This window comes from Enoplosus armatus, chromosome 22 (assembly GCF_043641665.1).
Source record: "Enoplosus armatus isolate fEnoArm2 chromosome 22, fEnoArm2.hap1, whole genome shotgun sequence".
Classification (NCBI taxonomy): domain Eukaryota; kingdom Metazoa; phylum Chordata; class Actinopteri; order Centrarchiformes; family Enoplosidae; genus Enoplosus; species Enoplosus armatus.
Genome location: NC_092201.1, coordinates 17,702,616 through 17,729,059, shown reverse-complemented (window position 1 = coordinate 17,729,059; position 26,444 = coordinate 17,702,616). Strand labels below are relative to the sequence as shown.

General features: G+C 43.1%; 1 protein-coding gene across 1 annotated transcript in view; it reads left to right on the top strand.

The window, feature by feature from the left end:
- The window catches only part of mpped1 (metallophosphoesterase domain containing 1), a 64,428-nt gene that overhangs the window by 9,800 nt on the left and 28,184 nt on the right, over window positions 1-26,444 (top strand). Inside the window, exon 3 of the mRNA XM_070929163.1 lies at window positions 13,241-13,466. Coding sequence (XP_070785264.1) covers window positions 13,241-13,466 — 226 coding nt within the window. The remainder of the gene's footprint in view (window positions 1-13,240; window positions 13,467-26,444) is intronic.

The window sequence follows — 26,444 nt, the reverse complement described above, 5'->3', positions numbered from 1 at the left end:
TGTGTCCTCATCACATTTGCATAAGTTGCATGTTGGACCATGATTGACCTCCAAACTAGTTGTTTTTGTCTTGTGTCACAAAATCATGCCTGTACATGCATGTCTTAAACTGAGATTTAAGGTAAACATCCAAGTCAAGTAACAATAAGCAAAACACATTTCCGAGTGGAGGGGACATTAATAATCAAATTTGGGAGATCCTTATCAAAACGGTTTATTAATATATACATATATACAGTTGAGGCCATATATTTAAATACACCACAGCTAAAGACGTTTAAACTCAATTCTTCGCAACTCCACATATTTCATGTTACCATACATTTCATGTGTTACGTCAATAAGGTATCTGCTTTATTTCTATGAGCGATAATTTCAAAATAGCCAAGAAAGACATTTATTTCAGCTTTTGTTTACTAGAACAGACTTTCAGGGGGTCAGAAGTTTAAATACACTGTTAGTATTTGGTGACATTGACTTTCAATTGGTTCACTTGAATCCAACGCTTAGGGTAGCCTTCCACAATTCCACCATTACTCGTGACAGAATTAGTGTACCTCAGTCAGTTACTCAGACACGGCTTTTCAGTTCAGTCCATAGGGCTTTGTGATGGCCACTCAGATACTTTTACTTTGTTGTCTGTGAGCCATTTTGTCACAACTTTGTCGATATGCTTAAAATCGTTGTTGCTGGAAGACCCAATTACGACCAAGCCTCAAATTTCAAGCTGATGTCTTGAGATGCTGAGTTGCTTCAGTATTTGCAGATAATCCTCCTTCCAAATGATGCCATCTATTTTGTAGAGTGCACCAGTCCCATTTCCAGCAAAACAACCCTACAACATAATGCTGCCACACCCTTGCTTCACAGTTGGGATGGTGTTATTTGGACTGAAAGCCTCACCCCTTTTCCTACACACATCGTGCTGCCATAGCGCCGATCATTGTGGCCTGGGCCCTATTTTTAAAGGTTCTGGTGTCTAAATGAGTAATAATTGCCAAAAGCACTGCAATGGCTGCAACGTAATACTTGGGGGCAACTGGCATAGTTTTTGCCAGTGACTCTGATTGTGCTCAGATTGTTACTGCATTGACAGCATTATGGAAAGTATCCCTACAGAGATAGACCTTTTGTTAAAGAGTAAGATCCTTGTTTGTTTAACCAGATTAACCAGTAGTTGTCTTCCTGCAACAACTCACCTCTCGCAAGATTTCAGAGCGAGACTTCTGGTTAAACCGTTTCTGGGAACTGCAGAGATGGGTGATTCTCCGTGGGTTTGTCACTACATGAGACACCTTTCACATCACATTTGATCCATTGTTAATATAAAAACTCTTAACTGGTGCAGCTTTAAGTGCATTTTGATGATAAAAATGCATAATAACTCTTCCTGAGAACAGAAGAGACTCTTGAAACCAAAGTAACCTCAACTTTCATCTTGGTATTGAGACTTTGTCTCAGTGTCCCCCTAATCAAAAATCACCACAGGCCTCTCTCTCTCTGACTCTGGGTTGAGGGGTCTACAGCCTTTAGCATCTCTGCTTCAACTCTTTATTTAGCGCCTGCTGTACTCTGTTCCCCTTCACTGCTGAATAATAGATAAGTGACGACCATGATGCGATTGCCGTGTAGGCACTTTAAATGCAAGTATGTGTGTTTTGGGTTTTTTTGCCCGGGAGCTCTGCACCTGCCTCTGCATCCATATGTGTATGTGATTTCTACTCCTCCATCTCCATCCTCTGTCAGGTGTTTCCCCCCGCAGCTACCCTATGGACCCCTTTGGACCTCTTCACCTCCTCAGTTTTCCTCGTTGTCCTCCCAGCTTGCTCCCTTTAGCTTGGTAACAGCGCAGACATTAAACTTTCATGACTGCTGTCTTTTTCTGGCACACTCTTTTTCTTTCCTGCACTCCCTTTCCTCCACCCCTCCTTTCTCCCTCTCTATTCCCTCATTCCTTCTCTTTCCACGTTCCTCCTATCTCCCTCTCTGCTTCTCTCATTTCTCCTTCCTCGCCCAAGCCTCATTTTCCTTGTCATTATCTCCCTCTCTCCGCTTTCCATCCTTCCTATCTTTTTTTCTTCACCCCCCTCTCTTATGTTTACCCAGCAGTGAGTGCTGCTGGAGGAGAGCATAACGAGGAAGTTTGACACTCCTTTATGGTTTTTAACATTGGGAAACTCGACAGAATTCCAAGTGACTGTAAATTTAAACAAACCATTTCCCATCTGTCCCTCACTGCTTTTGTGTCTTCTATTTGCAAACTTAAAAGACTGCCTTCCTTGCGTGTGTGTGAGCATGAGGGAAAGGAAAAGATGCAATGGGATGTGAAAATGGTCTGAAGAAACATCTCCACTTTTTCTTTCAAACAAGTTCTTTTCTTTTTTTCCCTCCAAGTTGAGAAAACATTCGGAAGAGATCTGCAGATATCGCTTGTGAAGTATTTGTCATAATTTCCCCTTTCAATTCAATTCAATCCTCTCTCTCTCTCTCTCTCTCTCTCTCTCTCTCTTTCTCTCTCGCTCTCTTTCAGATTTGTTTTCTGGGTCAGCTTTAGTGCATGTAATTTGCTGTACACAAACTGTTGCTGAATTCAGGAGTAGCCCTCTCTTTCAAGATGACAGCAAACAAACCAGGCCAGATGGGAATTAGTTAGCCTGTGTACAGATGTAGGCATCAACCACTTTGCCCTCCAGATGTTTAGGCACCAGCACAGCAAGCGAGATACATTTAATAAATTGTACAGTATAGGGGACCTAAATGAAAATGAATGCTATACAAACATTCTCTCCACTTTGCTACAGCTAGCTCTCAGGTTTTTTTCTACTCTCTACTTATACACTGTGGTCAGAGTTCAGACCCACTATAAAACTAGGGATGTCCTGAGCCGAGCATTTTGCACCACATGTGAGTGAAAATTAGTGTGTGAATGTAAAAGAAGATTTGGTCGCACCTGTAATTGACTCTGTTCTGACACCCGCATTGGCAAAGCCCACGGATGCACTAAAGCTGTGCTCAGACTACAGGAGTTTTGGGCCGATGTATACCTGATTCACCGTTCCCGACAATCGGAGGCGAAATCTGGTCTGGACTTTGGTCAGTACCAATGTTCGGCCCAGATTATCTGGTAATGTGAGGAGTTTGCAGATCCAGTCTTAAACCTCCCGACCTGCTCGCAGACTCGTCGAGACGCCCCGATAATTTCAAACATATAAAGAGTTAAAATCTGGATCATAAATATTCTGGCCCCTGAGGCTAACATTAGCATAGTATACTACTGTTGACAGATATTAAAACTAAAATCTCACCTCCAGTTCCCGCTGAAGAATAGACAACCCGTGTTGACAGCATCTCCTCAACCATTTTCTCATCCAGACTCGTTTAGCCCTCTGCTTTTGTTTTTTCTCACTGCAAAGCATCACTACAGCAAGTTGTTGCACCACATCAGTCTCCAGTTTGTTTACATCTGCTTCTACATGAGTTCACGTGAGATCACGCGAGATTACGTGAGGTGGTGTATTGCTCCCTCTGGCACCATAATCTTAATGATATCCTGTAGTGTGTGCATGTTTGACATTCATCTGAACAGAACATCTGTGAAGATTCTCTTCATGAGTGTGATACAACCCAATTTCAAAACCAGTTAGGATTATAAAACTCCTGTCATCTGAACCCAGTTTAAGCAACGGTAACAAAGCTATTATCTCTCGTTCGCTTCGACCACCGCTTTCATCGGTTAGGATGACAAATGTTAAACCTAGATACAGACTACAGACAAAGAAATTCAAATTGCTTTATGAAACTTAACAAAATGCAATGTAATGTGTAGCCATTGTCATTGGTTCTGTTCACATTTGTCAGTATTTTCAATGATGACAACTGTTGCTGTCTAACAAATAAAGATAAAGAAAAATACTTTTTACATGTCTGGATTATCTTTTTTGGAAGGACAAAATAAAACTTGAACTTTGATATTATTCTGCGAAACCAAGATTTGATAGATTTAATCTGGAAAATGAAAGCTCTGGTGGATCAGTACTCAACTTTGATACCCTGAGTTGAGGTATCAAAATCGGTGAGGGGAGAGAAAAAGTCGGATTGGTGCATCCCTAGTTTACACCTAGTTACATTAAGGACACACATCTTCCTGCATTGGCTCTGAAAAATTGCACTTCAGAATTGATCACTCCAAGGTATATAATGATGGGCTGACAAAACAATGATTCAGTTTGAGTGCCTGGGTGGCTTGTACTTCTGAAGCTTCCAGCCCAGTTTATAAAGAACAAAGGAAATGCAAAGAAAGGCCCAGTGCCGAAGCCTCACTCAAATCATTAATTGAGTTTTTGACTACTTGGGGGAAACGGAGTAAGCTGTAAACACAATATGTTATCACCTTGTTAAGTTGTTGTGGAAAAAATGTCAGCAAATAGTTCTTTATTTACTCATCCAGCAGACAGGGAGAATCTTTTTCATTCATTTGGAGTGGCGTTGCTGGCCACCTGATCCTCTCCTTTTAGCTCTGGTTTGCTCTCCACCAACTCTTTAGCTGCTAAATGCTCCACTGTGTTCTCCAGCTAGTTGCTAACTGTGTCTGTCTGCTGTTTGCTGCTCAGAAAAAAACTGCCTGCTGGAAACAAGGTTGATGAGAGTCATGAGACTAAACCAACCAACCAAAAAGACAAAGCTGTGGACCAGAAATACAAATACAATGAGCTGAAAGAAGCTAAAATGTTGCATGCATGAGCTCCATCAGGAGAACTGCAGAGACGGGTGATTATTCTCTGTGGGTTCATCACTATAAGTGAGTCAAATGACACAGAGTCATTGACCCTTTGTTGACGTATATATTATACGTGCATCTTAAATGTAGGTTAAAGAAAGTCTGGTTTGCATGTTGTAGCCTATAAATTACAACCCTGTGCTGATGTTTGTTTTGAGATTACAGTAATACTTTCCTGGCAGCCAGTTCCAGTTTCAGTTCATTTCATAACCCTATGAAAATCAGCTAGCAAAGACTTGGATTTGACTGAGATTGGTACCATCACAGTGAACACTTGATCGTAAAGTTACATTGACATCATGTACCATTATGAAAACTCTGCCTTGTTAGTGTGTTCAAAGACACTCCTGGTTCCTGGTGAAGCCTGAACATGAGACTTCATGTATATTAGAGGATCTATGGGAGGGTCAGCACCAAACACGCTAACACTTAAATCTTGGATGTTGGAGAAACTTTGAGCTCATCGACTTGGAACTGCTTTCAGAAAAAGTCCCAGCTGCACTTCTGTGTGGCGAACTGGCTGACAAAAAGATAAAGGGACGTTCTGCAGAAGACTGTAGATTGTAGTTTAACACTGGCTAAATGTGGAATCAGTTGCAAACCAGTTTAAAAACAGACATGGGACAGATGGCGAGTGGCCAGACACTTAATTCATCAGCGTTCAGCAGAAGCCCACGTCGCGAGTTGTGAAAGTTGCAGCTTAATCTTCAACCACTTTATCCTGGAGGCAACGTCGTCACACTGAACGTGGAAGTGGAGCAGACAGGATGAAAGAGACGGAGATGGAGTGTGGGAGGGAGAAAGAGAGGAGAGGGACCACCTACGAGGCTGCTTGATGATGCGCTGTATCTGTCTTTGTCACTGCTTCTGTGTGTGTGTGTGTGTGTAATGCATTATGTTCAGTGAGGACATTGTGAAGTGTTAGGAGGTGCTGCTGTACTCAGATAAAATGTGTGTTTTGGATGCGTTGCACAGTAGGTGGTGTTTGTGTACACCGTCTCATAATTGCTGGCTGTCTTTGTTTTGCGTCTGCCTGTATGGCTGTGTGTGTACATGTTTGTGTGTGATGAGACGCAGCAGTGTGTGGGTGGTGAGTTAAAGGAAAGAGAGAGTATTAAGTTTAAGCTGAGGTGAGAAGGCAGAAGCCTCGCTGCTTCTCTTCTTCCGTCATCCATTTCTACCTTGTTGCATGTCTATCCCTTACTCACCTCTCTCTTTTTCTCCCTTTCATGTGTCATAGTACTTTCCTCTCTCACATCCAGTCTTCCCTCTCTGTCTCTGTCTTCTGCGCACACACTGCACACACATGCTGTAAAGGAATTACGACTTATCCGAGCTAAGTCTTTAGCTTGTCTGTCTTTGAACATCAGCGCCGTTGCTTTTGAAGCCTCTCTTTGAATTACTGCATTTCTGTTTAAGCAGGCACAGATAAAGGCCGGCTAAAACTGCACAGTTTGGCTATAATCTCACTATGTTCTATCCATAAAGAAGACATACATAAGCTGTGGGATGTATACACACAAACACGCATATGTGCTTGCAATAAACCCAGTCTCTGACTTATTACAGAATTATTCTGGTTTATTACCACCTCATCCTTATTTTCTAACCATCCTTCCATTGCCACAAGAAAGTTCTTCATGGCAAGAAACAGGAGCAGTCAGATGATCAGAAAGGTTGTAAGCAATCTGCATCTGAAGTGCCATTAAAAATGACACAGGAAAATATTGTGTATATGTATGGAAGGTATGGCAGGTCAAAGTTGAACCAACACGTTGGACTGTGATGGGTGTTTACAGTGGCAGTTTGGGTAATCATTTTCGCTTTCGCAGTGGTGTAAAGTAACTAAATACATTTACTGAAGTACTGTACTTACTGTAAGTACAATTTGTACTTACTTATTGTATAATTTCCCCCCGGGGATCAATAAAGTATTTCTGATTCGGATTTTAAGGTACTTGTACTCGAGTATTTCCATTTTATATTACTTTATACTTCTACTCCTAAGTTTCAGAGGGAAATACTGTAAATAATAATGTAATAAAATACTGTAAGCTACACTTAAATGGTAAATGATCTCACTTTTCAACCTTCACGGTTCCCAAAGCGCTTTACAGCTAAGTCTCATTCACCCATTCACTCACACATTCACACACCAATGGCGACCGAGCTGCCATGCAAGGTGCTGGTCTCCATCGGGAGCAGCTTAGGGTTCAGTGCCTTGCTCAAGGACACTTCGACATGAGTGGAACCCCAACCCGCTGTAACCAGCTTTACCTCCTGTGCAACAGTGCTAACCACTGCGCCACCATGCCGCCGTGGCTTACTACTATAACATTAGAGTACAGCTTAAAGGTTCTATATGGAGTTTTCAGAAAGTCGTTATTTTTAAAGACACTGGTGCCGTTAAATGAACGGCAGTCAGTATCCTGTTACTCGTGCCCGCACTCTGTAGGTGAAGTGACACATACACCAGACTGATTTACTGTGATTTGCGTTCATATTTAGAATAACGTTGTTGTATTTTGACCATTGGCTTCATGATACCAACTCACGATCACATGTGCGGACAGGTAGTGCGATCAGCGTGTACATTCTGTGTAGAGTGTAAGGATGTCTGGATATCTGCACAGAGGTCAGTGTGGACCGTCATGAACATGAACAGGTGGTGAGCTTCATGCCACGAGGACAGAGACACTAGAAGTGGCTTGATATGACGGGATGCAGGACTTTCTGAGAGCACTAAGCTAAGTTTTTTTTAATTTATGGAATAGTTTGACATTTTGGGAAGTGTGCTCAATTACTTTCTTGCTGAGAGTAAGAGGAGACGATTGATACCACTCTAAGAAACAGCTAGCCTGTTTTATCTCATTTGTTAAAGTCGTTCACAAACAGGAATGTAAAAATGTGTGTTAATTAATAAGGGTTAGAAGTGTTAGTAGGCGTATTTTGGAACTTTGGACACAGCCGGGCCTGTTGGCGCTCTGAGCACAGACACAAGAGTGGTATTGATCTTCATCTCTCATCAAGAAAGCGAATTCCCCAAAATGTCAACTGCTCTGTTAGGACACCTGTTCTAAAGCTTACTAATGAGAGGGTAAAAGGTCTCGAGTGATGCAATTAAAAAAAACAACATAAAATTTGGCCTACATAACAAAAAAAAATCAATTTGTTGAAAAACAATAATGTTAATAATAATAATCACTTTGTAATTTCTTTCGCCAAACATACCAAAAAGGCTCCTACGTTACGAAAAATGAGATGAACGGAACTTTTCCTTTAGTTTAATTTTAGCAGAAAGTTTTGGCAACTGCTTCTTGTACACATGAATTCACTGACACACACACACACACACACACACACACACTCATTTAAGCATTTTGGGTTGGCAGGAAATATTTGGCCCCTGTTTTCTGCAACTGCACACACACTCATAGACGTTCTAGACGCACACACACACACACACACACACACACACACACACACACACACAATTTGGTATTAAGTTATTTGGCAGGACGTTTTGGCCACTAGTCTTTGGTATCTCCGCACATATACACCCTTAGAAATTAAGTTTGTCTTGGCAGGCAGATTATTTCTGGCTTGTTCGTTTCTGCATGCACACAAACACACATATACGAGCGCGCACACACGCATGCACAAACAATGGGCAGTAATCCCCCTGTACATGCCAGGGCTTTGGGCAGAGCAGGGATTTTCCTCTTCAAAGAGCAGACCACCCATCGCAGCATTGGAACAATGGTGGCTGAACTCCGGAAGATTTCCTGTGGCGGGGGTGGGAGACACACACAAACACACATACAGCTACTGTAGCCAGTGTTATGTATAGACACACACACACACACACACACACACACACCATCATATGCATTCACACGTCAAGACAAAGACACAACCATTATGCTTATGCACAGACCTCCAGGACCATGTACATACCTGCAGGCTGCACATGTAGCACTTTTACACACATTTACACACACACAGGCCGCCTTGTGGAGCTCATGGGAGGACGGACGTTTTTGTGGTGACAGACAGATCTGGGATGCGTATGACTGGAGGGGGGCAGGCGCTTTGACAAAAGAGCAGACACTGAACGAGAAGGGATTGAAAAAGAACCAGAGAGGAATAAAGGGATGAAGGGACTGAAGGAAAGACTGAAGTCCAGCTGTTTCCACTCCTGAACACACCCCTCGCTTTCAGCCTGCGCTGTCCTATGTTTTCCTCGAAGTCTTTGCACGCCCCGTTGCTTACTTGCTGACTTTTTTCTTCTCCTTTTGTTATGTTTTTTGATGTGGCAGAACACGATGGCCGTCCGCCCTGTGCCGCTGCTGATTCTCTCACAGACAAATTAAGACTATTTGTTGCTTAAAAACAGCCTTTTGAATTGAAAGACAAAAGATGGCGGGGCGACAAAGAGCAGCCCGCGTGTTGTGGGGGGAATGTCGCCCCAAATGTTTAGATGCCCCCCCCCCGCACACTCACACGCTTCCACCCACATCCTCGTCCCTTTTCTTCTCTGTCTTTTGTCACAAAAGCAGCACATTCATTCTCATTTGATGCAGAAATAGTCTTTTTGTGATTGATTTGTTCTTTGTGGACATGCACAATAAGAGACTGTATTGTCACATTTCTTTCTTTTTCCATATTGTCATTATTTCTTATTGACAGCAGTTGGCTGGGACAGAGAATTCCTACAATAAACAAATGCATGCACACACTGGCTGCTTTTAGTCAGATTCAACTACGTAAGGTTCAGCTAGTTGGTATTCTCATATTCACACTTGCAGGGTTTTTTTTTTTCTGGGGGTAACTTTCAAAAAACTCATCCATGAAATTGAAATTTAATTCTGCTAAGTAAGAGTGCGTTGTGTGGGTGTGTGTGGGTGTGTGTGGGTGTGTGTGTGTCTGTGTGTGTGTGTGTGTAGGAGGATGGTGTGGTATTTGTGTCCAGCTGGTGGAGTTTTATATTTCTCCATGTGATTTATTTCTCTCAGTTTACAGTTGGCCATCAAACTTCATGGGAGAAAAACTGCTCACGTTGCAGAATTTCTGAGGAGACACAGATAGTGTTTATTTATTGAAAATTTATGACAGCCTTGTTACCTCGCTTGTCTGTCTTCCCTCAGGCTCACATGTACACACATGCATGGACACACATGCAGTATATCCATTTTCCTTACTTATTTTTGATGTTTGCATTTTAGGCATTTAGCTGATGATCTCATCCAAAGCAGCTTCCATTCTTCCTCATCATGTCTGTCGTTGAAACATCACTATATTAGATATGGATGATTCCCTTTGAACCATTACATTTCTTTGTGTTTATTTGCAGATGAAGGTAGACAAGGTCATACTGTTGTATTTAAAGCTGGCCACCTCAGAGAAAAAATCCCTGAACTGGAGAAAAGAAATATTACAAATTTAGAGCTCAAAGATTAAAGTAACTAATGGTAGCTTCTGCTTGAACTTACTTCATTCATTTTTCACAATATACTTAGCGTTTTTGCTATTCATGCAGTCTCAGGTCTGTCCAGTTTAAATCTATCACGTCCCACTCAGGCCGCTCGAGTCTTCAAAGACTGAAACAACAAGCAAAATAAGTCTCCAGGTAGACGCTGCGCTCCCATGCAGCTACTTGGCTCCTTTGCTGGTGAGTTTAAGTCGTCATTAAGGCTGCATGTGTTGTTTGATACATTTGTAGCATTTTGTGAGGCGGTATGAGATGCGATAAAACGAGATTTCTACATACTCTAAGCAAAGACCTTAGAAATGAACATAGTCGGCTGTGTGATAAATGCAAGTTAATTCCAGCTTATTCTTAAAGCTGACAAATTAATATTTTTATATCAACAAAGGATCAAATGACAAAGTGTAATGTGGAAAGGCTCGCTCATTGTGAAAAGATCACAGAGAATTATCACCCAGCGTTGCAGTTGGGAGCTTGTCAGCATCTTTCAGCTCATTGTCTTCTTCTTTGTGCCCTGAGATAACTTCTGTTGTGAATTTAATTTTTCGTTTGACCCGCAAATTTAGCATTTCAGCTGCTAAAGAACCAGATGTCTTTCTCAGGAGTTAAATGGCTACATTTAAACAGCGCTTTTATCCAAAGCGGTGAGTTGATGGAGGCCAAACCAGACCTAAAAGGAGAACGAATATTAGACTCACAGTCATTCATGAGCAATGAGTTCGGGAAGTCTCGTACCTGCAGCTGCTTCACAGTAAAAGCTTTTCAGTGATGCCTGTTCCTGCTTTGGTTTTGTCAGATTTCCGACAGCTTGAAGGCTTTTAATGTGGAGCAGCTTCAGGCATCTGACATACAAAGCACAATGGGCTGTTTGCGTTAGCCTGGAATGCTAGTTTGACATTGACTATACGTTTATCTAAATTTACGTTTGTGCATGTTTTGTTCAGTTGTCATTTTATTGTTGCAGTGGCAGTCAGAGTTTCTCAGTGGTTATCTCAAAACCTTTTCTTATCTCATAACATGTTGCATGGATAAATACCAGTGCACTGCGGAGTTCCACAAAAGCTGGACATTGGTAAAAGAAAGTTCCCAAGTATATGCAGTGTAATCCAAGTTTTTCCTGCCAATCAAATTGCACACCAAAAGTGTGATGTTTAACTGAATATTTCTGTATTTCCTCACCCATTACATTTCTCAATACTTGTGAGAGAGACGTAAATATTGGACTTCATGACCCACAGTGCATACGTGAAACACATTGACGATACTGCATTAGACATTCAGAAAATGTGTAGGGATTTTATGGAGCTACAGTATAAGAAGACAGCTCCATTACCTTCAACACTTTGCCTGAGATAGAAATAATGATACAATTTTTATTTGGGAGTATTCCTTCAACCTTGGTTTATCCAGGGACAACTGAGTGAATGCTACTTGGAATGTCAAAGTCTGACGAAAAGGAATCTAAAACATTGTTTGATTGTGCGGTGGCGTGTGTGTTCGTGTGCCTTTGTGGAGGTGCAGCCCCTCATTTACGGGGCTTTTCTGGTTTCTTCTTGACAACTAAACACAAGCCCTTCTGCCAAACAAATGGGAGCTGTGTTGGGGAGAGGGGGCGGCCCCGGCCCAAAATGCGGAGATGGGCACTCTTTGACAGCTGCTTTCATCTGGTTATTATTCCTCCTTCACACTCAAGAATTTTTGGGCTTCCTAAAGTATTTCTGTCGCTCTCTTCTTCCTCTCCCTCCTTCTATGCCCTCAGTCTTTCTCTCTTTTTGTCACCGGGCTGTGATTGGCTGTTATGACAGAGCCTTCGCCGGGCTGTCAGCCTCTTTTAAAGCTCAGTTTAATTACTCCTTTTCTCTAACATGACACGTTCATGCACAGATGCATGCAAACTCGCACACGAGGGGAAAGTGACACACAAACACACATGCTGACACACAAACCGGTGTGCTCAGCTGCTCACCGTGCCGTCCTGGCAGTGCTGAAAAAAAAAAAAAAGACATGGTGATTGAACTCTCCATCATCTGCTCTATCTGACAAAGCAGACCCCCAGATGTTTGTCAGTGTTGACTCTCTGTTTCGTCAGCAGAGCTTTGAAAACATCATGTAGATTTGTGAAGGGCCGGCTGCTGCTGGGTTTGATGGGCGCAGATCGATCCCGGGCCCTGCTGTGCCAGGCTCTGAATAGCCAATTAAAGCCATTGAGACAGAGGAGAAAATGGGGGGGGGGGGGCAGTGATGTGAAGGAGTGGGTTTTTTTTAACAGGAGGAAGATGATGAGAGAGAAAGGGGGGAAAGATGCAGCAGCGGTTGCCATAGTCTGTAAATGTTTAATATTCTGCATCGTAAACTTCACAATGAGCACTCTTTCTGATTTCCCTCCTCATCATTCCTCCAGATAAAGATTCCCTGATGGATGCGTTCAGCTATGCTTCCATAAACAGAAGACAGCAGTGCACTGGGTTGAGACCTTGACTGATGGAGGGAAGCTAAGACAGATGTACAGATTTGCTAGAAATGGGGGGGGGGGGACAATGAGAAAGCCTTGTCGCATGTGAATGCCAAGCCGTCTGGGATGGGTTTCACGTCGTCCTCAATTTTCCCTCTCCTCCTTGTCCCTCCCCAATCTGTCTGCCACCCCAAGACATTTCCTGTCTCTCCATCCTCCCATTCTATGTCCTGATGTCTCCTTCCATTTTCTATTTCCTCTTTCTTGCCTTTACCACTTCCACCTCCTTTCTCCTCATTTACACATCTCCTCTTTCTCCCTTCTCCCTCTTTACCCCCTCTATCCCCCTCTCATAATTTATCTTCACACAACCCCATTTGCTCGCTTCTTCATCAAACTTCGCCTCCTCTCTACATTTCTCCTTGCCACTCAGCAACCAATCCCATCTTCCCTTTTCTTTAATTTTCCTGCCTTCTCCTTACCTCTTTCTCCCACTCTTTTCTTCCCCCTCTCCTCCCGACAGGTACCCTGCCCTATGACATCAAGATAGTAATTGCCGGAAACCACGAGTTGACCTTTGACCAGGAGTTTATGGCTGACCTGATCAAGCAGGACTTCTACTACTTCCCCTCTGCCTCCAAGCTGAAGCCGGAGAATTACGAGAACGTCCAGTCGCTGCTCACCAACTGCATCTACCTGCAGGACTCTGAGGTCACAGTGCGGGGCTTCAAGATCTACGGCTCCCCCTGGTGAGTAACCTCTACTACTGCACTGCACACAAGAGTGAACACCTAGTGCAGGTATTAAAAAGAAGTACTTGGTTGAGGTTTCACTTTCATGTGACATCTACTGTAACTGTCTTCTGTAAAATTAACACAGTCTTGTGATTTGATTCTACACAATATTTTGGTCTTCAAGGTTGGGTGTCCACAAATGCAGCAGTTTTTTGTAAAAGTTTGAAGAACATCATTACAGAAGTACCTTGAAATTATAAAATCCTCAGAGCTAAATTTCTATCTGTCATGTATGGGAGGGATGGTCGATGAAACTTTTTGGTGACTCCAAATTTCTATGTCTGGAGTGCTTGCTTGCTGCTGTCTAGATGCAAGTGATTTTGCTTTTAAGTTTTTTTCCGAGAACATTTAACCACAGGTGACCCCAACCAACTCCTGAAAAAAAAACAAAAAAAACAATACATATACCGATCACATACCGATTGTGTCTTGTAGAAACTGTATCATTTGTATCCTGACGCGTCATCTCATGCATCGAGGTTGCAGTTTGGTGTATACATTCAGACAGGCCGTTATTGTGAGCTATTTCAGGCAGTCAACTTGAGTCCGCCGCTACATTTATATGGCATACTCTTTTCACTGAAAAATAAATTCAGTGCACCCTTTTTATCATGGAGGTGGGTTAGCCCCAGCATCCAGCTGTAGGCTCTGAGTCTACATCCCCCCTAGGTAAGAAAGTTATTACCATTCCCTGCTGTACTGTGCTTGGTGCTTCCTTTGAGTCTAGATGCCAAATATTGTCAGTGTGCATATTCTACCTTCACATCATAATCCATTATTGGCTTGCTAGCATCAAACATGAAAGGTAATCATCTAAACACATGTTCATCTATTCATCATCCATACCATTCTGTCCAGATATTAGGTTATTATATTAGGGTTAAGCAAACGGTTTGACAGTGGCAGAGGGTTTCATTTTGTCAGGAACTAGTTTCAAGACCTTCATTATGGAGGGGGGTCAGCAGCTCACTTTTGCCCTGGGCTGCAAAGCAGGTTAATCTGGCCATGACTTGGTGCCAAAGTTCAAATGTTTGGTATCATGGCAATGTTCTCCTACTGTTCTTTTTTCACCTTTGTCTGTCCATATTTGAATAATTGAAATTAATCATTTATTTGCTTCTTTATTTAGCTTTGCATTGCTTTCTATTTTTCTACCATAACGTGTGTGGGAACACGTGTGTATGTGTGTAATTGGTTAGGTGATGATCCATGATCAGCTTGGCGTGTGTGTGTGTGTGTGTGTGTGTGTGTATTTTAGTGACAGGTTCCCAAGGGCAATCTTTGAGAGTGTTTGTGTGTGCCCCCAATGCTGGATAATTGGTTGGCTGTGATAGCGGGGTCCCCTGAGTTTATTGCTCAGGCCACTGCAGCGAGCTGCCTGAGGGGGAAAATGAGAGAACCCATGGAGGGCAAGACACAAAGGAGAGACATAGGAAAGAGGGAAGAGCTGGTGATGGATGGAGAGAAAGAGACGGACAAGCAGAGGGAGGAAGGGATGGAGATTTAGGAAAAGATAATTTTATTCAGATGCACCGGCTGGCCCTGGCTGGTGTAATGGGCACATGAGGTGACGTGTGTGTGTGTGTGTGTGTGTGCGTTTGTAAGAATATCTCCGTCTGAATGTGTGAATGTACGCTCCGCTGTGGGTCTGTGAGTGTGTGCACCCGTGTGTGCTCTCACTTGCCTTGGACTGAATGCTAGTGTGTGTGTGTGTGTGTGTGTGAGCCTCAGGGTGTGTTCCTGCAGCACAGAGGGGCTCCAGCTGGAGGCACCGTGTGTCCCCCCCTCTGCACTGCCTGCTTCCCTCTTCCCTCCTCCTTTACCTCCTCTATCTATCCTTCTCTGCTTCCTTGTGCACCCTTTTCCACCCCAGCTCCACACCTCCTCAATCATTTGATGGACTCTGCATGTAAATGAATGACACACACAGCAGCCACCTCTTCCACATGCTCCCATCTGTGGCAGGAGTAGCGGGACGGGGCCTGTTCCCGTCCCTCCGTTGCTATGGCGATGCCAGGCATTAGTTTATGGCCCATTACCAGCCCCCAACCACCACCACAACCACTACCACCACCACCTCCACCACCCTGAGGTGCTACCCGACTGTCTGACTATCTGACTGCCTGATTATGTGAATGCTTATCAATCTGTGAGTCTGGAATCTGATCTAACAGAAAATGTACTGTAGGCCACACACATTGTTGTTGAGCGTGACACTGGCTAGCAGAACGCACATTAACCAGAGAACGGAATTAACACTAATTAACTAAAGCTGCTTTAATCTGCTCCTGATATTTCATCTGGCTAAAGCAACCATTAACACTGGCTAAAAGTGAGAATCCTGCTAACATAACCTGTGTTTTTTCTACATTCAGGGATGCAAACTCATCAAGGAAAAGGTGACAAATATGCAAACCCACGAGGGTAGCCTGGGGGCATGCCCCCCTGGGAAGATTTTTTTTTTTAAATATCAGCTTTAAAAAAGGAAGCATGAGGACGTAGAGACAAACTCACCCAAGAATTAATGTAATCTTATTGCTACAAAAGTAATGTAAGGGAGACATCAGTTCAGGGTACTTAATAAAAAACAGTCAAGGGAGTTTAGAGTGCATAAAGCTAACAAAAATTCAATATGCACAACAACTGACAAATCAAATGGAAAACACAGGTTATGTTATATTTTGCAACATGCTTGTACCTGGCCCTTTCTTCCTCCTTGGCTGTAGCCCTCTTGCTCTCCTGAGCATTGGCTGAACAATGGCAGCCGTACTCAAGGCGCCTTCTTTCCTCTTGATGAAGATTCCTCTGCCGCTGGGCCTTGTCTGTGGTTCCTGCAGACTGGATGTTTTGGCAAAGCCTGTGGTCCCCCCCCCCCGAAACTTCGCATCTGTTCATCCAAACATCTCTACTGCCGTCTTCTGTCTCGACTGAACAGATGAGATAGGACTGAACTGATTTTCAGCTAAATGTCTAAATTAGTCTCATGTTCCAAAATGAATCCAAATGTCAAATGGTAACGTTAAACGAGTAGTCCCAGAGCCCGAACGTCAGTAACGTTGTACAAGTGGAATATGGAATAACATGTACGCTAGCTAACACTAGACTCCATGGAAATGACGTTAACACCTAACGTTACATCCAAATTGTGATGGCGAGCGTTCGCTAAATCAAAACAACTCAACCATATCTGGCTTATTAACTGTCCCAAGCTTTACATATCGTCATATAAGTAAATTAAGGTTATCATATCGCCACAATCCCTGCAGTGCATCCCTGTACATTGCTCTTTGCTAATGAAAAAGAGGGAGGAGAGACAAAAGTTTCAACAAGAGATTTGTTAATGCTGGAGGTTAGTGAATCTGGGTATTCTGCAGACCTGACACCGGATCCAACATAACATATAATACTGCCCGACTGCCCTAACTATCCTCTCCTCCCATTTCCTGTGTTCTGATTGGCTCTCTGTTTCTTCATTTCTGTCTGTCACCTCCTCTCATTCTCCATCCCGTTGTCTGCCATTGTCTTCACCACTTCCCATCTCTTCTTCCTCCTCCATCCCTCTATCCATCTGGCTTCACGGGCCATTTACTCGTTCCTTCTGCCATCCCTCACTCCTACTTCATCCTCTCCTTTTCTCTCTCCCTCTCTCTCCTCTACAGAGGTAGTCTGTGACACTGCAGAGGGAACTGCTGAATGCTGGAAAGCAAAAAAAAAGGAAACGGAAACAGAATTATGAGGAGTGGAGAGTGGCTTAATGTGTGTGCATGTGGCTGCAGTCAGAGAAAATGTGGTTACAGTGGGAGACCATTCACTCTGACTTGTTCCTTTACATCTGACGATGAAGAGCAATCCAGCCAGGCTGCTCTTCTTCCTCAGTCTCTGACTGGGTGAGGCAGCACATGACGTGCTTGGCTGAACTGTTTGTTTGCCTATAGTTCGGTTCATGTGGTCCGGACCAAGGAAAAAGAAAATGCACTGTTAGTTCTGGTCCGGTTCCTGTTCAGACTGGCTTTTTACAAACCAACCAAGAGAATTCAACATGAAGTTATACAGACCGACAGTTGATTGGACAGTTTCGACGAGCTTTGATCTGTGCTTGGGGAAATCCAGTACTGGTGACTGAAGCATTGAAGTGCTGCATGACCTGCTCTCAAAACATGTAAATTTATGTTACATGGTGTCACAAAGAAATAACTGATTCTGAGCATTATTAGACTGCGACCGTATGTTATGAATAATAACAAACGGCTTGAGACAGGAGAAAAAAGAACCATCTTGACAGCAAAATTATAAGGGGGTATTACTGTGAGATAGGCTTCCTGTGTTAATGGTGTTTCACAGTGTTTCACAGTGTTCGGACATACACAGATTACACACAGATTACATTACTTGCCCACCGCCCACGTTCATCAAATAAAAATACTGTCATTTGTTAAATACTAAGTGTGTTGTCAACACTTAGTCGATGACAGACGCTACAATTATGAACCGAAAGTGTCTGCTCCATACAGCAGCAGGAGAGTCGCAGCACAGAGTAGCAGCAGTCAGATTCCATTCATCACTTGACAGAGGAGGAGAGTTGACCGACAAGACGATGGCAGAGGGTTTGGTGTCAGAGCGAAAAGCAAAAGTGCCTGTGAGGATGCCTGGTTTCCTACGCCGCAAAGGCATCCGTTCGCCGCTCTTCCTCCGTCACGTGCAGGTGTGCCCGTGGGAGTGAGTGGCAGTCCGGCATGTTGAGGGCCAAGGCACGTCTAGCGTATCCAGTAACATTGGTGTTGTCGCAAGTTTATTAACCAATGGGAACATTTTCCTCACCGTGGCATCCCAGCTGTGAGATCACCATGTCACACACTTTGTAATGGACTTGTGGCCAAAGTAGACATAGTAGGATACAAGCTGACTGACATGTATTTGTGCTACCATGGTTATAAAATGATTTGCATGAATATACTGTATATTGCTTATACAGATCGCTGTCTGACCAGTTCGCAATCAGCAGATGGATTTGATAGTAGTTTAGGTTTTCAAATCACAAATCTACCGTCACAAAGTTCTATGGTTTGTCCATTTGATTTCAGACCACACCACAGTCCGCTCGGAAGCACCCAGTTTCAAGCGGTCCCGGTCCAATTGTTTGGGCCACACCAAGCAGACAAACACACCAGGGTTCCAACACACTGCAAGAATCACTTGCTGGGTCCTAATTCCATTCTACAGTACATATTACTTGAATTCTACAAAGACCTGTAGGGTCTATTATGTTGGGTCTTCACACCAGAAAAGTGACACAATGAAGTACATCAAAAACACTGACTTTGATAACCTATAAATGCTTCTTTTTTTTTTCAACTATGGCACACCTGCAAGTTTGATGCAAAATAAATAAAAGCTGCCTTACTATTGTCCCCATTGTATACACCTAATTTAGAAAAAAAGTGTATCAGTGTGCAGAAGCTTTGATTTATTTGCTCAGACAAATTCAGTCCGGCAAGTCAGAAATAATAAACAACAGGAGCTAAGCAATGCATGAAAAATGTTCTGTGGCTATATTTAAGATACCATACCATTTTTATGGGATGTCAACTTCCTCCAAAGAAAATGTCTTACATTTACTCTCTCAGTGAGCCATTTCTTTCCTTACAATAAGCACAAATTGTGATGCCAGTGGGGTGACAGATCTCCCAGTTGCTCCCAGTGTATTACCCTTTGTTTCACTGATTTTTGGAAAGTAAAGTGCAAAAACATCATCTGCTGCACATTTGTTCACTTGTAACATCATGGGACTCAGTCTGACTGTAAATTACAAGTTCAGATGGAGATTTATTTTGCACAAATATACAATATTGATGAGAGCACTCCGGCATTTATGTTCCATTCCATGAGCATATAATTATAAGGTTAATGTCGTTCATTTATTAATTAAATGCAAACTCCATCTTTTTATTACTGGACTGAATATTGCTTTTAAAAAAATCAACTTTTGAAATTAAATATTCACACAGAAAGTACATAATAGTTTCACCAGCTGGTATCACAGATCTTGGATGCTCGGTATCTCAGAACTACTCTCTACTCATAATTTAGCAACTAAGATTCTCGGCAGCGAAAACCAATCTGGCAACCTCGGCAGATTATATCTGAGTCATTATTAATAATGAGCTGCATGGCCAGGACACGCAGCTTTGCACATTTATGGATCTGCTCCTCCATGAGCACAAACACAGCCATGAGTATGCGCTTCTCGCTCTGTGCAATTTCTTCATCAGCCGCCAATTAAGAACAAACTCCTATCTGATACATCCTATCTTTTCGTCCTGACAGTCGTGAGGTAAAGTAAAGTGAGTAGACATAGAGGTTTCTCTTTACAAAACCATTTCAGTGGCCACCGCAGCATCTTGTTTGTTTTTACTGGACCAATTTGTGCTCTATTTTTTGGGGGGGCAGCAGGACGGTGTATGCGGGATTGAGACAAACTACAGTGTGTTCATGGTAATGAAGGAATGTCACCCAGTGCAACAGTGTAGCTCACTGATGTGTTTTTGATTTTTTTTTTTATGGCACAGGGGAAGAAGATATGTGAGGCCGCTATACACACACAATACTTGTCAGTAGATACATTCACTGATTTGGTCTTTTCATGTCCTCATCCTTTAAAAATGTAGCCTATTTTCAAGGCAACAGCAGACATAAAACCGTCACAAGAGACTATTTGGCTCGAGGGTCTCTGACAGATGCTTCGAATAATTGAAATTGAGGGGGCAGCCCCAATAACTTTGAAACAAATAGGGTTGGAGACTTGATTCCAAATCCTATGGGGATGTTTGGTAAGGTCAAGATATAAGCCTAACTCGGGGACTGTACTATACATTAGTTGAGAGTTGTTCGCTTCAAGTACCATCTTGTCTGTGAGTACTTTTGGCTGTTGAACTCGGCAGAATGGCTGAGTCAATGGGTTGAGAGACAGACAGATAGAAACAGCCAGAGAGGACAATCAGGGTGCAGATGAGGTGAGTGGAGGAAAAGTGTCTATATACGTTGGTGCTAATGGGTTAAATCTCTTTAAATGTTTATAATGATGGTCTCTGACTAATGTGAGACAGGCAGGCAGGCGCACACACAAACGCAAAGTAGTGTGTTTGTTGATGGGGGATTAGCGTGGAGCGACGGGGGAGAGAAAGCGAGAGACCCTTTTTTCTTCTTTAAATGAAAACAGCAGAAATGTATCGCTCCCCACTGCTCCGCATGGAATAATTAAGGACGGAGATGCAAAAGACTCCTTAATTAGATTTTTTAATTATTGAGGATTCACTTCTCCTGTTATAGTGGCCCAATTAAGAAAGCTCATCAAAAACTAAAGAGATGAAGAGAACCCCCCTCCCACCCCCCCACCCCCCGTCTCGTCTTCCTCCTCCCTCTCTTTCTCCATCTCCTCTTCCTCCACTCTCTCATTTGACGGAAATGGACTACCTGCGTTCCGTTTGATGGCTTGTCCTCACTGATGAGCGAGAAATGGAAGGGACTCTCTGCGACTTTAATTAACTTGCATCTTTTCATGGCCCCAGTGGAAGTCTAGGAGAAAGGAGGGAGAGTGGAGGGGAGGAAAAGGAGAGGTAAAATGCAGCGGTGTCGCACAAAGCTTTTCATTTAATGATAATGAGTCTAATGATGGTGGAGATGGCATGGTAATTTGACCTTCTTTCTCTTCTCTGAGCTGTTGGAGTTTGCTTTGTTCTCCCTCTGATGAGGAAACACTTCAGAGAAAGAGAAGTTTGAATGATGGAGAAAAACAATGAATGAGTGACAAATCCAACTTCTTAAAGGAATGTTTTAGTCCATTAACTACAAATTGTCTTTAGTTTACATTACTGCCAGCCATTTTTTAGACTGATTTCCTTCCTTCTAGGCAGCCATTGGTTTCACTTCATTTCAGGATGCTATGAAAATCAACTTGCAAAAACTTAGATAGCGGAGTGAACATTTGGTTACCTTTGTTACGCACTGTCATCATGTGGTAATGTGGTTGCAAAAAGGGACCACTTTGAAGAACAGTCCCCGTTGGTATGTTCAAGGACAGTCTGACTTCCAAGGTGTGAAAAATGGCTGCTAGAAAAACTGGAACTCAAATCCAGAAAACACACAATAAGCAAAATATAGATGCTGTGAAAAGGATGAAGTGATTCTGGCCATTTCTTGCATTGACAAGGTTGGAGTTTTGCAGCCAAGTCTCAAATCTTGGGTGTTGGAGTTTCTTCAAATGCTCAGCAGCATTGGCCATTTGTTCAAATTCTTAAAATAAACATTTTCCTGAGAAGCGACCACTTGTGGTTGTCCTCTCTCAGAGGCAAAGGTGTAAATTGCGTGAGTCTAAGTCTGTAGCTTTTGGCCATGTTTGTATTGAGTGCATAATTTACATACTTATTTTTAATTGGGCAGCATTTCGTGACAGGTTCACTGTACTGGCACACGTCAAAGTGTTTTATTTCTAGATCAACATATCATTTTCTTTTTTTTTCAAGTCATGGTACCTCACTAAATTTATATTGTGGAGGCTGTTAACAGTTTCAACTCCATTTAGTTTGAAGTTGCGTTCCATTATGTAGCCATGTAGAAAACGACTCTGTTCTTCTGTTTCCCGTGGGAAATTCATTCTTAATTTTCCACGGGAAACGGAAGAACACAGATTTGGAATGACAGATATGCAGCATAGACTTTGACAGAGCTGTGACAGTTCACCTTCGACACAGCTCTGAAGACCTTGCGCTTTCGCCGAAACATCAGCTCATGGAATAAAGTATCTGCTGCTTATCCATCAGTCTAGGTTTCCCCTACGTTCCTATAGCCTACCTTCTTGCTACCTAAAGTTTATCAAGATGCCTTAAGCAGTCGAAGCACACCTTCCCTACAAGTGTGAGTTGAAACTTTCACAACTTCTGCAATGACTGGCATCCTTTCGAATGCAGTATTTGAATCTTGTCTTGGGTCCTTTAATATGGTCGAGGGATTTGGGAGGAACTTGTGGTGGACAGTTGGGCATATAAGGTGTCTGACTTTGGTCTGCATCATGCCTCAGTCAACGTTGGTTTCTTTTAAGACCAATACTCTTTGCATATCCTTAACCAAGTAGACTGAAGTTTTACAAAGAAATCTTAACAGTGACAACTGAATTTTCTCCATGGCAACTGGGCAAACTCCATCTGCTGAAGAAGCAGCCCCACCGGTGTGCTGCTTTAAAGATGTAAGAAGACAGAGAGACGTACAGTTGGGAGTTCAATGCTTTTCTGGACCTCCTCACCAGAGCCCACACTAAATTAACATTAGATTCACTGTGAGACTCTCAAACCCCCTGGGCCCTGTCCTCTCCTCTCTCCCTTCCCCTCCTCTATCCCTTCATTCCTCCATCTCCCACCTCCATCCCCGTAGCCCTTACATTCCCACAGGACCCAAATAAAGTAGCCTATGAACACTGAACATTAATAAACGGCTACTTAAGGGGGTTGGTAGAGGGAAAAAAAGAAAAAAATTGGCCTACTTTAACACTTGTCACTTTCCCACCCTCTCACACATCTTTTCTTCCCCCCCGCTTCCCTTTTTTTTTTTTCTTCCTACTCCTCTCCAATTTCAGTAAGTACTGCCAGTCTACAACCCTGTAGCTGAATAAACAGTTATGGAGGGAGGAAGAGCAGACGAGAGGACATTTACTGTGTCGTTTCCCTGGAGGGATTTGTCTTTAAATTACCTGTTAAATGGCCTCCAGGGGCAGGACTTCAATGTGCGTGGGTGCGTGGGTGTCAGCACTTGTGTGTGCTTGTGTGTTATGGTATGTTACGGGGCTTTTTCCTCCATTTCACACATGCCTTCCCTCCCCAAGGCATGAGGCATTGTCAAGGAAAAAAAACTGAATTAAAGTGATTCTGTCCTTATGTTCCACCTCGCCTCAGTCTCTCTCTTCTTGCCTCTACACACTCACACACACACACACACACACTCCCTACCTCTTCTTCATTCCGTCTCACCAGTTCATCACCGAGCGGTTATGTTCGGTGTTTGACCACAGAGTCGGGAGAGTCAGGATGCCAGGGACGCAGCAAAAAGTGTCCACACTGGGGAGTCACATCGTCTCCGTTTCTGTCTTTCTAGTCACACACTTGAAACCAGAAAATATGATGATTCTGCTTCCTCTAAATACAGTTTTCATTTTGCACAAACAAATGTGTTCACTGTGAAAGAAGGCAGATTAACCACGGATCCAATTCCATTAAAATTACCCTTTCAAGCAAGAGAAGCATGTTGATGTACTGAAATGAAGGACCACAGATTTTCTTTACAGAGAATCCTGTCAGTCACACCTGAGCATATTCTGACAATATTACGAAGGTTTAATTGTAACTGCAGGTGTTATTTGTTGTAATTTACTCTTTTGTACAGTATGTAACCACCTTATTATATTAATGTTGGTTTCAGTCCTACATTTACAGGAATGCCTATTGGCCTATAGACTCATTGCATTCAGCTGTTGGTTTTCTATGTAGATGACAAAGCATTAGTCTCAATCTCATTCAGCAGGTCACGTCATACATCCTTAAACCATCCTAATCAGGTTCCTTTGCTGGTTAAACAACCCCTATTGGGTTAATCCGGCTCTGTCTGTTGGCTGTAAAATAATGTTTTTATATGTAAAATTGTTCAGTGGCACTTTACTGACCATGAAACCTTACACAAGTTATGCTGCAGTAGCGACAGTGTTACTTGTGGTGAAACGGCAGGGTACTGCAGGAAATTTAGAAAGAAGGCCTGCCTTCCACACAAGTGCCTGTGCTCTGCATGGTGCAAATTTGTGTTTGTCTCTTGAGTTATCAAGTTATCAGCGGTCTAAGATGTGAAGCAACATCCACCTGTAAGGCAGGTGGTGGCAGGAGCTGCTCCAGCAGGTAGGAATTTTCTGTCTTCGACAACCCTGCTCCTCTCTTGATGTAGGCAGTTCAGGTTTTATTTTGTGGGTAAAATGGTTGATGGTAACGTTTCCAAATTAAGCAATCCACTCTTTCGGCATAGCAAAACTCAGTATCTCCACTATCTCTCCTGGAATCTCCCAACGAGCTGGCCCCCTTTGGGTGACGTCAGTGCTGATTCACCAGTCTCTTTCTACTAGGGCTGGCACCTTTTATTCGAAATGTGAAATACGTGTCCCTAAAATGCATCGTCCATCTGAGTAAACCAGGCTTCTGTTTCCATTGTCAACGCAAATGGAGAAAACTAGCCAGCTGTGATAAATGAGTAATCATGATACCAAACCATCTGAGAAGTGATGTGAGGAAGCATTTTGGATTCAACACGGTAGATGGAAACATCATGGATAGAAGTAAGGCTGTTTGGTCACTTTGTAAATTGCTTTAACAGCAGCATTAGGTTCCTAAAGATTTGGTATCCTTCGATGATGCTACCTAAACAGGAAGCTTCCTTGGCCTTGAGATAGATCAAACATTTCTTGAGGCTGCATTGCATATTTTGGTCTATGGAGACTACTGTCTGTGGTGTGATTGGTCTCTCTGTGTGCATTCTGTGTATTGAGCAATTCACTCCTTGAAATAGCAAGAATTTAAGTTGTTTTACAAAAATTATTATTGACTCTTTAATTCTGACTTAATACAACAATAAATAATTTGTTAAGGTGCATATTTTCTTACACAAGGTTATTTGCATTGAAAATAAGGAATACAAGTTGTAAAGATTTAGAAGTCAGGATATTTTTTGCAGTGTGCAGAGACCACAGGGCAGGCTTTCTCCTTCCCTGGGGGCCAGCTCGGTGCTCCCCACCGAAGTGTGTCCCTTCTGCCATGCTGGCACCGGGCTTACAGTTCTTGCCACTTGCTCCCACCCCATGTCCGGATGCAGGAGTAGGGGCCACCATGCCACCCCTCCTTCCACCCTGCTGCCCACCCAACCAGCCGCAGCACCTCTTCCCCTTTCCCCCGAACAAACCACCAGCTCTGGATGATCTGGCTAATCTCCACAATTCGCACGCTGAAGCGCAGAAGACTGGAGGCAAGGAAAGAAGACAAGAGGAGGGGGGCTCTCCCTCCCTTTTCTCTGTTGTCTTTCTGTCTTTCTTCTCCTGTCCCCCGCCCCTCGTTTCCTTCTCTCCACCGGAGAACTTTGAAATAATTTGCGTCTCGTGGGTTTTTTACACATTCTAATTTCCAACTAAATGGGACATCTGTTTGAGAAAAGGAAGATTTGCCACGGTTGCCAAGGCAACTATCACTCTGAAAGGAATGGGGGGGGGGGGGGGGGGTTGCGGGAGGGAAAAAAAAGTCCAACAGCTTTTATGGACAGTATTAGACTTTGGTGGAATATTATCCCTGCAAGACAAACAACAGCGGGGCCTTTTTTTCTCTCTTTTTCTTCTCTCTTCTCATCCCTCTTCATGTCATCATCCCTCTTTCAGTGTTTTTATCTTCTCTTTTCTCTCTTCATTCCACTTTCCACATCTTGCACTGTCTCTCTGTCTCTCTCTCTCTTTATCGGCTCTTTTCTTGCTCAGGCCCTCATACCCCCCCCACCCAACCCCCCTTCCCTCTTTCTCTTTCCCTCATGCTGCAGCATCATCAGAAATATCAGTGTGAAATCTGCCTCCAATTAGAGGCCTAAACCCAACTGTCCAACCCCCAGCCGCCCACCCATGACAGCTTTTCCGCTGTCTGAAATGCCTCATCCACGGTGCTGAGCCCACCTCACACTCCCTGGTAATTGGTCATTATTTAGAACAGGAAAGGACAAATGTGCTTCCCCCAGTGCTTCTAAATGCAAGTTAAACAGCCCTTCATTATGCTGGAGCTAACAGTAAGGCATGGTAGTGGAGTTGGGGGGGGGGTCTTGGCGGTTCTGTAAAATGTCACATGCTGCAGTCCAGACACAACAAGACAAGGATTT